Genomic DNA, 15,234 nt, shown 5'->3' with positions numbered 1-15,234 from the left:
TTGTTAGTGTTGTACTTAGTCCGATATACGTCTCTTTTGGACTATGATCGTGCACCGATCGCAGGTAATAAACACCCCCCCCCCCCCCCCCCCCCCCATTTGATCAAGGTGAATTCTCCTGATTTTATCCTGCTGTGTTCTCACATCAGCTCACACAGACTTTCTGCAGGAAAAGTACTATAGGGGGCTCACAGCAGAAAGTCAGAGTGAGAAATATGTTTGTGTTCACACATGCAGCTCTACCCAAAAAACTACAAGAGTTTTTCTGCAAAAACTAAATATTAATGGACGAAGCCTGAGTGACGTCACCCCTCTGGTTCTGCAGGGGGCTTTGGAGCCCCATCAGCAGCCATGGACACTCGATGAACTGCAGGATTTTGCACTTTTGCGTAGGTTTCATTTTTCAACACCAGAGGTTGCCGCTTGATTCAAACACTGCTGCTTTACTCCGCATCCTTTAAAGTAAGAGAGGGAAACTTCCCACAGTACCTTGTGATTAATCCCACTCACTTTGTCTTTAAATAGGAGTCACCTTATTGGTTCCCCTTGTTATGAATGTACCTGATCGAATGAAAAGAAAAGACATTGAGTGAACACAAATCTTTATTAAAGCTGTCAACAACCAAGACACAGAAATAAAATGAATGAATTCCTTTTTACTTCATATTTAGTCTACCAGCGATGTTCTCAAGTTTCTGATGTAAATGTTCAAAAAACTTTACTGGCAAGAGGGAAGGTCAATCACACCGTCATTACAAGCTGGACGCATGTTCATTGAGGCGCCGGGTCTTCTTCCTACAGTACAACTGAACGTTACCACATCATTATGGCTTAAATACAGCTTCTCCTGAGTGCTGTGTTTGCTCAAGCTTTCACTGGCCACAGTGCACGGTTCTGCAAGAGAACACAGACAAAGAGATTAATGACATTTCCAGATATACTTTTTTACTTTTTATGTCTTTCAAAAATTCATTATTAAAAAAGACAAAACACAACTGTTCAAGAACAAGTAGTGTTGTAGTACGCGAGACCGGTCTTGGTCTCAAGACCACTTTTTGAAGGTCTTGGTTTCGTCTCGGAAATCAAAAGCATTTTTGCTCAGTCTTGTCTCCGTCTCAGACTGGGTGGATTCAGGATTTTTATTGAAGACCTTCACTGATCTGTTTTTTTTCTCCACATCATTTCTGTGATTAGAAGAACTCGGTCTCGCCCTGCCTTTGTCTCAGTCTTGACTCGGTCTCGATCCCTAAGTGTCTTGGTCTTGTTTTGGTCTCAGAGCACTCTGGTCTCGGGTATGTCTTGGTCTTGGTTATTGTGGTCTTGACTACAACACGAAGTACAAGTATAAGGACATCCAATGGACTTTTTTTCTTTTGTGCAAAGTTTTCTAAACTTCTCATCCAATGAGAGAAAATACTTCAACTAAATCATTTTTAAAAAGTAAGTAATTTGATTTAAATAAAAAGTTGTTCTGCAAAAACAAAAAAATCATAATGAATTAATCAATCAATCAAAAATCCATCTTTATTTGTATAGCGTCAATAACTGTCCTCATAAGTATTGAAGCTGAAGTAATGAGCTCGTTTTGAACGTGTTGGGAGAAAGTGAATATTTCAGCTCAACCAGAATGACATTCTCAAGTGAAATATGAATATACCTGAAAAGTATAACACTTACTAAGATAATTCTTAATTGATCCCCAGTGGGGAAGTTCAATGTATTAAAATGTTTTTTAATTGGAGATTGTTTCCTGGTTTCAGGTTTTTAACTAGTTATTTTTTTACCTGTACTTTTCTTTTTTAAAAACATTTAACGTTCTATTTTTGGACAATGAGAAAGGCCCGCACACACCGTCAGGATTTATGCTGATATAACAAAGTTTCGGTCAGACCGACCTTCATCAGGTATAATTAGCGTCCTCTGATGCAGCTGTCACACACTCAGGTGTACAGAGATTTTCACTCTCTGTTTTTGACTTCACTGTATTGACTTCTATTTCCCAAATGTCCTTCTTTGTTTGAATTATTCTCATTACTGAAATGAGTAGCATTTAAGAATATTTTCTTACCTTTATGTTTGCAAATGTTGGCACACTTTAAAGTCATTTCAAGAGTCACCAGTATCTGTGGTATCTGGACAGGTGAACGAGCACCTCCAAACTAAGAACGAAACCCCCAACCGCTCTGATACGCTCCCTGCTTAGCGGTGTGTAGAAACCCCACTCTGACATCCCTTCATCAGTGAATATAGGTGCTGCTTGTGTATGTGTGTAAAAAAGGATGCATATAAAAGTTTACTGAGGCATCTCATATTTCTGGTCCATTCTCCGTTGTTGCAGGTTCTGTAAGGATTCCCGTCCATGGTGTAAAATCTCTGACATACGTACTCAACTCTTTCATTGTGCCTGTACAGAGGTTTCAAGCTTTCCTTCACATCTCCATCGGCAAGCGGTAGTGGCCAGAGGCAGCCTGTGGGCACTATCAAGCTTTTCAGATGTCTCTCTGGAGAAAAGAAAGCGGTAATTTACAGTAACTTGGAGTCCATTGTTTCATTATCTATTTTAGAATTATCATAGCTTTATTTTGAAAACCAAAGCATTCAGTAGAGAAAGGACAAAAAGTTAAGTTATGTGTCATTATGAAGTGCTTTACTGTTTTAAAAATCCTTATCTAATGCTCTCCCCATGGTTAATCTTTAACATGTTTGTCCAGCAGGCTCAAGTCACTTCCAGTCAACTGAAGATTTACTGGCAACAGTGTCATCACACCATCAACACAAAAGGTGAAGAAGAGCTTAAGTTAAAGGTGACCTTTTCTTTTCTTTTGATTTATACATTTAGTAAGAAATTACTTATTCATCCTTCAGTCAGCTTCTGTGTGTAGTTTTTAATTTAGAGGTGATTTTACATGGTTTAAAGGGATAGTACACACATTCATATTTTACATTGATGTAAAACCAGGTGTTGTCCCTGTGGTTACTGCACTGCAACTTGTGTTCTTGGTGATGACCATAAACTGATGTCAGCAACCGTGACATCACTAGATTTGGTGGCAATTTTTTTCAAAAGTGATTAACGATCACTTCAGCCTGGCTCAGATTACAGGATAATCGGGCCGATTTGAGTTGCGATTCCCCCGTCCCGACAATCTAGGAGGGTGTTCCTGACTCGAGGCTGAACCAACTATCTGCCCCGATTATTGTGTAGCAGGAGTGGTATAAAGATCCAATCTTAACCTCCCTGATCTGCTCAGAGTGCATTGGCGGCTGCCCCGATAAATATCAAACATGTTTGAGATTAAGATTTAAAATCTTAACGATTACGTCATGAAAGGCTCAGGTGTAAGCTTGTGTGATTACAATAACCGCGAGAGACAAGGGAGGGTAGTAGTAATGGCGACAGGCGACAAAATGCAACCCGTACGGGTCTGATGGACTTCTCAGATGTACATAACAGTTAAAATCTTACCTCCAGCTTTGTCTGAAGAACTGACAGTCCATGAAGTCTGCCTCTCCCCAGCCATGTTATGTCTTTTCTGTTTATGAAGTCTCTTGTTTGATTCAATGCTTTGCTTTGGCCAACACAGATCTCTCTCAAATTGTTTCACTAGTTTGCTCGACCCCTGGTGCTCTACCTCCTGCTTATTGAGACAGGATGATTCAACAGCTTGTGATTAATCTCCCTCGTTCTCTCTTTCTATAGGAAATATGAATATAGTGTCTCTCTTAATTAGTACTTGATTGAAAGAAGAAGAAAAGCGACTGAGTGAACACTGATTTTTATTCAAATTGTCACAACCAAGACACAAAAGAATCAGAAGAAGTTCATTTTGAGAATATTTTTTATCCTGCCTGCTGTGTCCTCTAGTTAATAATGTAAATTCCTCAAAAAAAAACTTTACTGGCAGGAGGGAAGGTGTATAACACCATCATTACAAACTTGATGCATACCCACTGAACCAACAGGTCGTCTTCCATAGGTACAACTGAATGTTATTCTGTCATTATGAGGTGCATACAGCTTCTCTTCATTAGAGTGTGTGAAGCGAATATTGTATCTATTCATGGTTTCTCTGGTCACAGTGCAGGGCCCTGTAAGACATAACAGAAAAAAACAGCATTATGATTACCCTAAAGACTGCACAGCATACTGTTAATAATTACTGCTAGGTTTGGTTACAACATATTAGAGCCCGACCGATATGAGATATTTGATCTGTATAGATGGCTATAGATATAACCATTTGTTGCTTTGATCCCCCAAAGGCAGTTATCAAACACTTGTGGAAAAAGTATATAATGAAGAAAAGATGGTCACTTGTATGTGCGTCACCACTTGACACTCTGGAGAGTGATGATGCTTGTTGTAATCCATATAGCGCCCTCTGCTAGTGACAGAGAACTGCTAGTGTGATACAATGAATTTAAATGAAAGGTTAGTGACCGGTGAATAAATCTAGTAATATCGACGTATTTATGTGATACAGTTAGCCAATACCAATAGTCACTGAATATGCTAATATGGCCCGTTATTATCGGCTTGTGGATTAATCGGTCGGGCTCTACAAAATATAGTGATAGAAATCGAAGAACAATGGTTGGACCAATGTAAGAGAATAAAGAAGGTCAGTAACATATTCTGTTACAAAACTTAACATTTAGAGCACAAGTACGAGACACAAAACTATCAAAACAGATAGCTAGTTAGATAGCTAACTAAAGTTAAAATATTGATATCTTGCGCCAGTAATGTGATGATTTCATCGCACAGGTCAGGATGAGGATATATCATATTTGAGCTATACAGAAGGAAATTCTGGAGGATAAAAACTTACTGAGGCATTTCATCTGTCCAGTCCATTCACCATTCTTGCAGGTTTTATAAGGTCTGCCATTCATGGTATATAAATGCTGACAGTCATACTCAACCCAGTCGTTGTGTCTGTACTTAGAGTGGGCACTGTTCTTGGTGTCTCCATTTGCAAGGGGTGGTGGTCTCCCACAGCCTTTAGGAGCTGAAGGAGCATAAGCAATAACAGAGAAAATGCAAGTTAATTACCATTTTATCCAATTATGACATATTTTCCTTTCAAATACCGATATCAGACTTAAATAGAAAGTGACAGAATATTTTGCAACTACATTTTGTTGCTATGAAATATTTGATCTGTATAGATGGCCATAGATATAACCAATCAATAAATATTTATGTCATGAAGTCAGCCAATACCAATAGTCACTGAATATGCTAATATGGCCCGTTATTATCGGCTTGTGGATTAATCGGTCAGGCTCTACAAAATATAGTGATAGAAATCGAAGAACAATGGTTGGACCAATGTAAGAGAATAAAGAAGGTCAGTAACATATTCTGTTACAAAACTTAACATTTAGAGCACAAGTACGAGACACAAAACTGTCAAAACAGATAGCCATTACGTTAGCTGCACTGTTTTCAAGTTAAAATATTGATATCTTGCTCCAGTAATGTGATGATTTCATCGCACAGGTCAGGATGAGGATATATCATATTTGTGCTCATCGCATTGAAACCGTAGATTATGTCCAACTTTAATGGTTTGATTTGCAATGATTGGTCCAGTTACAGTGAGACGGGGATCCAACATTACTGCCTCTACATTGTCAGAGTTATTCAGATGTTACATAACGGCCAATTGGTGGTCGGTTTGGTTTAAGATGTTTGGTGATTAATAGTGGTTGCTGTAGTGTTTTATGCATGTAAAGGGTTCTTTCTTTGCTTCTCCCATTCCTCTCCATTTCTCTCTGAAGATTTTCCTGTGTGTTCGGTTCTCTCTTAAGAAAGCCTGCTTTACCTTCACAGCTTGGAGCCTGGGCACTCCACTCTCCATTTTCATCACAAGAGATCTCTGACGTCCCATTCAGAACCTCTGTGTTAGACTTGCAGCTAAATCGAACTACATTGCCGTGGATTGCGTCCTCCGGGTCCCAGATCATCTGAACATTATCGGCCACATGAATCACTGGACACTGCTGAGCTGGAGAAGGAAACATGATGAAATTTAAATGTATCCACACTTAGGCAGGTGAGCGATTAACTCTTTATAAGAGAATGACAAAGAAATCAAGGAACAACACCATCCCAGCCTCCAGCCATGCAGATGCGAGAGTTACTCCGGCTGACCATTAGATAACTGGAACCAGGATTATGTAGAAAATAGATCATAAAATTCTGTATTTAGAGCCACGTTTAAATCTAACTCCCTGTTATGCTCAACATGATACATGGACAATACAAGGAGATATTATAGGCTACTTTTTTTTACCCTTTTTGACAGGTGTATACAACTTTTGACCCAAACACAAAATCGTTGCCTCTTTCTAGATGGAAATCTGCAAACCGGGCGTGGCCAAGATAACCAAATGGTCTTACTTCAAACATGAAAATTGAGAAAATTAGTCAAAACAAAACAAAAAAAAACTATTCTTTTTGTAATACAATTTATAACAAGTAAATTCAACAATAAGAAAACAATAAAGTAGAGCCCACTTTGACATTGTGATTTCTATCAAACCAGGAACAATCATAGACTGTAAATATTAATGGACGGAGCCTGAGTGACGTCAGCTGCCTGCTCCTGCAGGGGGCTCCGGAGGCTCACCAGCAGCAGCCGCCATGTTGGAAATGTTGTCTCAGCCTAACTTTCAGTCAACCTAACGACAGATTGAGAGCTGGAGCTGAGGCGGGTTTAAAGCCTCTTGATGAACCATTACATCGCGCCCACCTGTCAATCATGTCAGCTACGCGCGTAACTATGGATAACACATAACGTTCATGAAATCTAAACGGATGCGTTATAAAAAAAAAGGTTTATAGGTTTGTATCATATTGTTTCATTTATATCATATATCGTTTGTATCATATTGTATTTTGTATCATATCATATCGTTTGTATCATATCGTATCGTTTGTATCATATCATATTGTTTGTATCATATTGTATCGTTTGTATCATATTGTATCGTTTGTATCGTATCATATTGTTTGTATCATATTGTATCGTTTGTATCGTATCATATTGTTTGTATCATATTGTATTGTTTGTATCATTTGTATTGTATCATATCATTTGTATAATATCATATAATTTGCATCATATCATATCGTTTGTATCATATCATATAATTTGTATCATATCATATCGTTTGTATCATATCATATCGTTTGTATCATATCATATCGTTTGTATCATATCATATCGTTTGTATCATATCATATAATTTGTATCATATCATATCGTTTGTATCATATCATATCGTTTGTATCATATCATATTGTTTGCATCATATCATTTTTATCGTTTGTATCATAACAATTTGTTTGTATCCTATCTCGCCATTTGTATCACATCGTTTCGTTCATATCAAATCCTAACATATCATTTGTATCGATTGTATCGTATTGTTTCGTTTTCATCTTTTTGTATCGCACTGCATTGTTTCATTGTTGTTTGTATGTCTTATCATTTGTATGATATCGCATCGTATCATTGGTATCGTATCATGTCATGTTGTTTATATTGCATTGACCATATTGTACTGAGCTTATGGTATCGCAAATTTTTTTTCTCATAGATGCACAAAAAAATGTAATATTGAAAATGTGTCAGTAATCCAATTAAACTACTCCTGAACTTATCAAAATCTTTGAAAAGCTCACTAACAAATGTCAAAATTGAACTGATGTTTAAAAATACATAATTAGATCTTTGACAACTGGGTAATAATACTTGAGACAATACAGTGCATATGTAAGTCAACCATACCTCTGATTAACACTCGTCCTTTAGATTATATCAAAACATACAATTATCATTGCTGTTTTTGAATGTCCCTTTTCTGATCCACCCCTTTCTCTTTAAGTTAAAAATTGCAACAACAAAAAAAGTCCATCTTACCATTCTGTGATAAGGAAACTCTCACATTCCCACACAGCTGGAGAAACAAAAGGATTAAAGTCAAATGCATTTCAACCTACAGTCGAGCAGTGAAACACACGAGTGTAGCCCTTTTGATAAGCTCTGTTTTCTCTGCAGAGTCCCTGTGTGTGTGTTCCCTCAAATGCAACACTCTGGGAGCAGTGAAACAGATGCATTCAATGAGACTCAACAGCAGACACTGCTCTATCTCTCTCTCTCTCTCTCTCTCTGGTCACCTGCAGAGTTTTTTTTCCTCCATTGTAAAAGCCATCTAGTGCTTCATACATTGATTGGACCCAGGTCCTGACCTCCTTGTCCTCATAACAAGTTATGGCCATGCTGGCGCCCCCAAAATTGTGGTGAATTATGGTGAATTTACTTTCTTCTCGTAGTATTTCAACTTTATCTTGTAACATTAAGACTTTCATCTAGAAATCTAATTTTTCACACGTTAATTGTGAAAAAAAACCATCCAGTCCTTTGTTTGTGGTCTGCATAAGTCTAACAACAGAGAAAAATTTCATATTTTTTCTCCTTGTGACATCACAGTGGGCTAGTGGGAAAAAAATACCCTCCCTTCCATTGTATCTCCACCCCCAGCCTAGAGCTAAACTTTTGCACAGGTCCGCCATTTTTATTCTCGCTACAGAGGTGGGATGTAAACCGGGAAAACTCCGGGGGGGCTCATTGCATTTAAAGAGACACACACACCAAAACGGAGCGTTCTGAGAGAGCTGGTTTATACAGGGTCACAAACCTCCTCTGGTGCTTGATTCGTGTTATATTTTGACCAAAGCACAGCACAGATGTTTCATTTAGACCACAGGGGACTGTTTGAAAAGGGGGATCATATGTCCTGTTTAAAGTATTCCTTTTTGATAAAGCTTATAGTTAGGGCACGACTATAATTTGATGCTCATACTTTACTCTTAGTTGTGTAAAATTTTCTCTGTCAGGTTTTAGTTGCATAGACTGTTTTTAAGACTGGTACTTTTTCATCTTTTAAGGTCCTCAGACTGAGAACAACAAGTTACTGTGACGTCTTTTGAAGGAATTCAGTCTCATGTGTTCACAGCAGCGTTGCTTTTTTTTAAACATGAATCATTCATGTTGACATAAAACTGTTTTTGCTTGCTCAGTCAGTGACTTTTAATCTAATTTCTTCATTGACTGGTTGCTCCATGGAGGGATTTTTTTCCAATGAACTTTGTCCTGTACCAGCTCTATTCCAGTAATATTGAAATCTGTTTGCCAACTGGAAGCCTAATGTTTGCAAACACAAATGTAACAAACATTCAGCATTTCTTTTTAACTTGAACTTTTGGTGCCATCTGGTTAAAGTGTTATTTAATGTATTTGATTATAAATGCTATCTGACATGTGTCCTTTAAAACACGAGGTTACATCATTTATATAATAGTTGCAAAGCAAACCTCTTGGCATTTTTTAACGAGAAAATCAGAAAGGAACACACAGTTTTGATTGCAACAATGAAGATTTAAGTAAAGTTTCTGCATAGTGTAGTATCGCTGTGTGTTTCTATGCGTCATGTTGTGTTCATGTGGCTTGTGCAATCCCACTGGGCAGTTCAATGTTGCAACCCTCAGTGCTCCCACAGTGCTGCAGCTGAGGGAACACACACACAGGGACTCAGCAGAGAAAACAGAGCTTATCATAAAGGCTACACTTGTGCGTGTCACTGCTTGGCTGTAGGTTGAAATGCGATCGACTCTTATCCTTTTGTTTCTCCAGCTGTGGGGGAATGTTAAAGTTTCCTTGTCACAGAACGGTAAGACATACTTTTTAAAATACTTGCTTTGCAGCGTTTAACTTAAAAAGAGAGAGGGGTGGATCAGAAAAGGGGCATTCAAAAACGGCAATGATGATTATATGTTTTGATATAATCTTAAGGACTAGTGTTAATTGGAGGTGTGGTTGACTTACATATGCACTGTATTGTCTCAAGTATTATTACCCAGTTGTGAAAGATCTAACGGTCTTACAGTTTGGGGAAAACTCTGCGTCTGTAGCACGCAGCTGTTGAAAAGAAATGTCCAATAACTAATTTGTTCCTCCATTCTGTCTCTCATCAGACTGTTCACAGCTCCCAGATATTCCTCACGCCCATGTCTCAGACAACACCAAAAAAGATGAATATCAGCAAGGAAATGTGATTCGCTTTACTTGTGAAATAGGATATATATCAGGTCCCCCCATCAGATATGTGTGCTCAGAAAGTGGCTGGATAGCAGTCCATGAAGGAACCTGCTACTGTAAGTTAAATGTCGATTCTTTTGTTCTCCTGGGGCGACCTGGTAACCGGGGTAGTCAACTTACAACAAAAGTGAATTGTTTAAAAGCTTTATTTCAATGTATTTTTTAAACATCCGTTCAATTTTGATTTTTCTTAGTAGGTTTTTTAAAGATTACTGACACATTTCCAATATTACGATTTATTGTGAATATATACAGTATTTGAAAAAAAAGGTTTACAATATCGTTCACCTTTAAATGTTCACTTGATGAGTCCTCTTCTTCTTCTCTTTCAGTAAAGCCATGTGAACTTCCTGATGATACTCCCAACGGCTACTATGAAATAATCAAGGGTGCAGACTTTGTTTTTGGAACAACGATCAAATACTTTTGTAACAGAGGGTATGTGGACCTACGATAACACATAGACACACTAGAAAACAAATGGTAAGATTGTAATTACAACCATATCCATAATTTTTTAACCAAATTTAACACATTATGTTGTCAAACACCTGAGCAATAGTGTCACAGAGAGGTTCCAATATTTAAAAGATATATGAGGGCACAAATGGCAGTATTTACCTGACACATTGTTTGTAACCCTTTGGTAAATAGGTAAATACTCAAATTTATGGTTTTAATCCAGTAATGTTTTATTACTTTGCAGGTATCAGATGGTGAGCAAGGAAGACACAAGGACATGTTTGCTGGACAGATGGACCAATCACGTGCCAATATGTGGTCGTAAGTCTTGGAAACGATAGTAACAAAATTGTAACAAAAAAAAGAAAAAAAATGAGGACTTAGGCTCGGCGTACACAGCACAACCGACACTATGAAAAATTTTGTCTGAAATTGTACAGCGACAACAATACATTAAGGAAGGTGTCAGGAGCTAATGTTAGCTCAAAGGAGGTTGAATGGTAATGTTAGCTGTTGTCAAACCAAATAACCTGAAATACAGCACTACAACATCACAACAGCGTTTAAGAAGAAAATGGCCACTTCTCTAATATGCCTCATCAATCGTTCTCTTTTCTTTCCCTTTATCTACCTCCCTGTGTTCACTCAGCTGTGAGCTGTGAGCATCCGCCGGCAGATGGACGGATTACAGTAAAAGGTTTTTATGAAAATCAAGAGCTCATACTTCCTGACCGTTTCCTCACGTTCAGCTGTGATGATCCTAGGACTTATCTTAACGGCAGTTCAGTGCTGATATGTGGTCATGAAGGGGAGTGGGACCATCCATTTCCTACTTGTGAAGGTACAAAAAAGAATTATGTGATACTTAATTCTAGAGCATGTTTAAATACACTAAAATGACTGCATACATTACAAACATAAAGCATATAAAACCCCAAGTCCACTGAAACTTAGTTTTTAATTTGATTACATCTGTTTTATTCTTTGCAGATATAACTTGTACTGTTGGCGAGATGGATCCCCGTCTCACTGTAACTGGACCAATCATTGCAAATAAAACCTATAACGTTGGACATAATCTACGGTTCCAGTGCGATGATCAATACTCACTGCAGGGGCCAGAAGTCATCGAATGTTTACAAAATGGGCAGTGGAATAAAGCCTTTCCAACATGCACTGGTACGTTGACTTCCATAGTGAAGTGAATCCAATTCGTGTGTGTTTCTTTTCCAACGGCAGATTTCATGTTCAACCTTTTTAACAATCACATGAGAGGCAGTGATGTTGGACTGAATATCAGCACTTCTGTAATTCAGTCGCAGGCCGATTGGGAAATTAAACATGGAAGTGCTGATAATCAGTACATCTCTACCTCGAGTGTGATGCTGCTTTTATACAAAAGTTACTCAAGTAGTCAAAATTAATAAGCAAATACAGCGGCCAGATGTGTGTGAGTTATGTCTTAAGTTAAGGTGCAGTCCACACTAAACCCTACATTGATACTGGTTAAGTTCTAACTTTATTAGTGTCCAAGGCTGCCCATAAAGGGGGGGAAAGGGAAAAGCTTTCTGGGACCCATCCACATTGGTGGGCCCATGAAGCTTAGGTAAAACATTGTCTATCCTATATTTGTTCCATTTATTTTAACCAAAATACTCACCATTCCTTATTAACACAACAAAAGTACATATTTTACTTTACGTTGCCTGTATCAAGATGTAATGTTTTTTTGTTATATTAACGTTGCGGGTGGTACATTGAACTTAACTATTAGGCATTCAATGTTGGACTGTGTGTTGCCATGACAATGAAAATATTGTTGCAGAAATTACGTTTTAACATGTGACTAATCAGTTAAAAGCATTTTTTAATGAATATTTATTCTACAGTTTATATGTCAAAGACCTTTGGATTTAACAGGCTTTTTCCCTCATGACAGACACATGCAAGTTCACAGTGTTACCACCCGGCATACGCATCACCCCGCCTCGACCACGGAACAACCAAGTAAGACAAGGACAAAAAATCAACTTCGAATGTCCCAGCAATCAGCACGGACACGTTCTTCAAGGGAACATGATGGTTGAATGTTTAGCTGGCGGACAGTGGAGTGATCAGTTCCCAACATGCGGACGTAAGTCAACTTATTCTTTATCTTTTTTACTCCAAGGGGAAATGTTGAAAAAAGATGATCCATGGCCTACTTTAAGGTGTCAAGTATAATGCAAACTCGGAGTGCCGCCACCCTACCCTTAGGCCACAAAATGTAGTTGCAAAATATTCTGTCACTTTCTATTTAAGTCTGATATCGGTATTTGAAAGGAAAATATGTCATAATTGGATAAAATGGTAATTAACTTGCATTTTCTCTGTTATTGCTTATGCTCCTTCAGCTCCTAAAGGCTGTGGGAGACCACCACCCCTTGCAAATGGAGACACCAAGAACAGTGCCCACTCTAAGTACAGACACAACGACTGGGTTGAGTATGACTGTCAGCATTTATATACCATGAATGGCAGACCTTATAAAACCTGCAAGAATGGTGAATGGACTGGACAGATGAAATGCCTCAGTAAGTTTTTATCCTCCAGAATTTCCTTCTGTATAGCTCAAATATGATATATCCTCATCCTGACCTGTGCGATGAAATCATCACATTACTGGCGCAAGATATCAATATTTTAACTTTAGTTAGCTATCTAACTAGCTATCTGTTTTGATAGTTTTGTGTCTCGTACTTGTGCTCTAAATGTTAAGTTTTGTAACAGAATATGTTACTGACCTTCTTTATTCTCTTACATTGGTCCAACCATTGTTCTTCGATTTCTATCACTATATTTTGTAGAGCCCGACCGATTAATCCACAAGCCGATAATAACGGGCCATATTAGCATATTCAGTGACTATTGGTATTGGCTAACTGTATCACATAAATACGTCGATATTACTAGATTTATTCACCGGTCACTAACCTTTCATTTAAATTCATTGTATCACACTAGCAGTTCTCTGTCACTAGCAGAGGGCGCTATATGGATTACAACAAGCATCATCACTCTCCAGAGTGTCAAGTGGTGACGCACATACAAGTGACCATCTTTTCTTCATTATATACTTTTTCCACAAGTGTTTGATAACTGCCTTTGGGGGATCAAAGCAACAAATGGTTATATCTATAGCCATCTATACAGATCAAATATCTCATATCGGTCGGGCTCTAATATGTTGTAACCAAACCTAGCAGTAATTATTAACAGTATGCTGTGCAGTCTTTAGGGTAATCATAATGCTGTTTTTTTCTGTTATGTCTTACAGGGCCCTGCACTGTGACCAGAGAAACCATGAATAGATACAATATTCGCTTCACACACTCTAATGAAGAGAAGCTGTATGCACCTCATAATGACAGAATAACATTCAGTTGTACCTATGGAAGACGACCTGTTGGTTCAGTGGGTATGCATCAAGTTTGTAATGATGGTGTTATACACCTTCCCTCCTGCCAGTAAAGTTTTTTTTTGAGGAATTTACATTATTAACTAGAGGACACAGCTGGCAGGATAAAAAATATTCTCAAAATGAACTTCTTCTGATTCTTTTGTGTCTTGGTTGTGACAATTTGAATAAAAATCAGTGTTCACTCAGTCGCTTTTCTTCTTCTTTCAATCAAGTACTAATTAAGAGAGACACTATATTCATATTTCCTATAGAAAGAGAGAACGAGGGAGATTAATCACAAGCTGTTGAATCGTCCTGTCTCAATAAGCAGGAGGTAGAGCACCAGCCCAGAGGAAAATAATTTTAGAAAAGAGATCTTAAAAAGGTTTCATTTATTTCTCCAAGACAACACTGAGATCCATGTGAAAGCTAAATGAGACAATGGCTTATTTCTCCAGCTTCTCACCCTTGCCTCCAGATAAAATAGCTGCACAAATTCTCAACCTAGTCTCCCTTTCAGTTCCAAAGGAGATCTCATCAAGTTCTGAAATGATTCTTGGATTTTCCTCAAGTTTTGAGACTCTTTTTGAGCTCAGGTGGAGAACTTGGAGAGCTCTCTCAATTTACTCAATCTAACCTCCCTTCACTTTTTTTTAAACTCAGTTTTTGAGTCATGTTGATCTCACATGGAGCAAAAAAGAGCCTTTTGCTTGTGATTTATCGGTGTCATGAAAATGTACTATTTTAATGCAATACATTTTAAAACAAAGCCCTATTTTTATAGGTCTGACAACCTAACTGGCTTTTAACTTATTCTCTTTTATCTATTTAATTTTGCATGGTCCTGTTATCTGCACTTTTTTTAATATTCACAGCACATAGTATGTATGCAAGAAAATATTTACCATAATCAAACTGCTTTACTTTTTCAGAGTGAGCTTTCTACCTATTGGCCTATGAATATTAACAATATGAGCTACAGACACATGGAGACTTGGGGAGCAGTAAGCTGTAGCAGGCAGACACCGACACATAATAGGTTTTGAAAATGGGCCAAAACTAGGTCAATTCTTAATAAAATTCTAAGAACCCATTATTATACAGTATACAGTTATGAAAATAAAAGAAAATAGACAGGATTATTAACACGTGACCAGTTGC

General features: G+C 37.9%; 2 protein-coding genes across 2 annotated transcripts; one reads left to right on the top strand and one right to left on the bottom strand.

Moving 5' to 3' along the window:
- Positions 1-3,760: 3,760 nt before the first annotated feature.
- cfhl5 (complement factor H like 5) lies at positions 3,761-8,114 on the bottom strand. Its single transcript, XM_020637267.3, has 4 exons — positions 7,935-8,114; positions 5,832-6,014; positions 4,833-5,012; positions 3,761-4,089 (listed from the first exon to the last, which is right to left on the bottom strand). The coding sequence occupies exons 1-4, from the start codon at positions 8,002-8,004 to the stop codon at positions 3,896-3,898; spliced, it is 627 nt and encodes a 208-aa protein (XP_020492923.2). The 5' UTR covers positions 8,005-8,114; the 3' UTR covers positions 3,761-3,895.
- Positions 8,115-9,562: 1,448 nt separating this feature from the next.
- LOC110005681 (complement factor H-like) lies at positions 9,563-14,279 on the top strand. The gene is made up of 9 exons (XM_020660961.3): positions 9,563-9,744; positions 10,049-10,228; positions 10,505-10,610; positions 10,879-10,955; positions 11,284-11,475; positions 11,625-11,813; positions 12,574-12,768; positions 13,028-13,207; positions 13,951-14,279. The coding sequence occupies exons 1-9, from the start codon at positions 9,675-9,677 to the stop codon at positions 14,142-14,144; spliced, it is 1,383 nt and encodes a 460-aa protein (XP_020516617.1). The 5' UTR covers positions 9,563-9,674; the 3' UTR covers positions 14,145-14,279.
- The last annotated feature ends 955 nt before the right edge of the window (positions 14,280-15,234 follow it).

This window comes from Labrus bergylta, chromosome 6 (genome assembly GCF_963930695.1).
Source record: "Labrus bergylta chromosome 6, fLabBer1.1, whole genome shotgun sequence".
Lineage (NCBI taxonomy): Eukaryota > Metazoa > Chordata > Actinopteri > Labriformes > Labridae > Labrus > Labrus bergylta.
The sequence above is the reverse complement of the archived record's forward strand: the minus strand, read 5'-3'. Positions and strand labels throughout refer to the sequence as shown.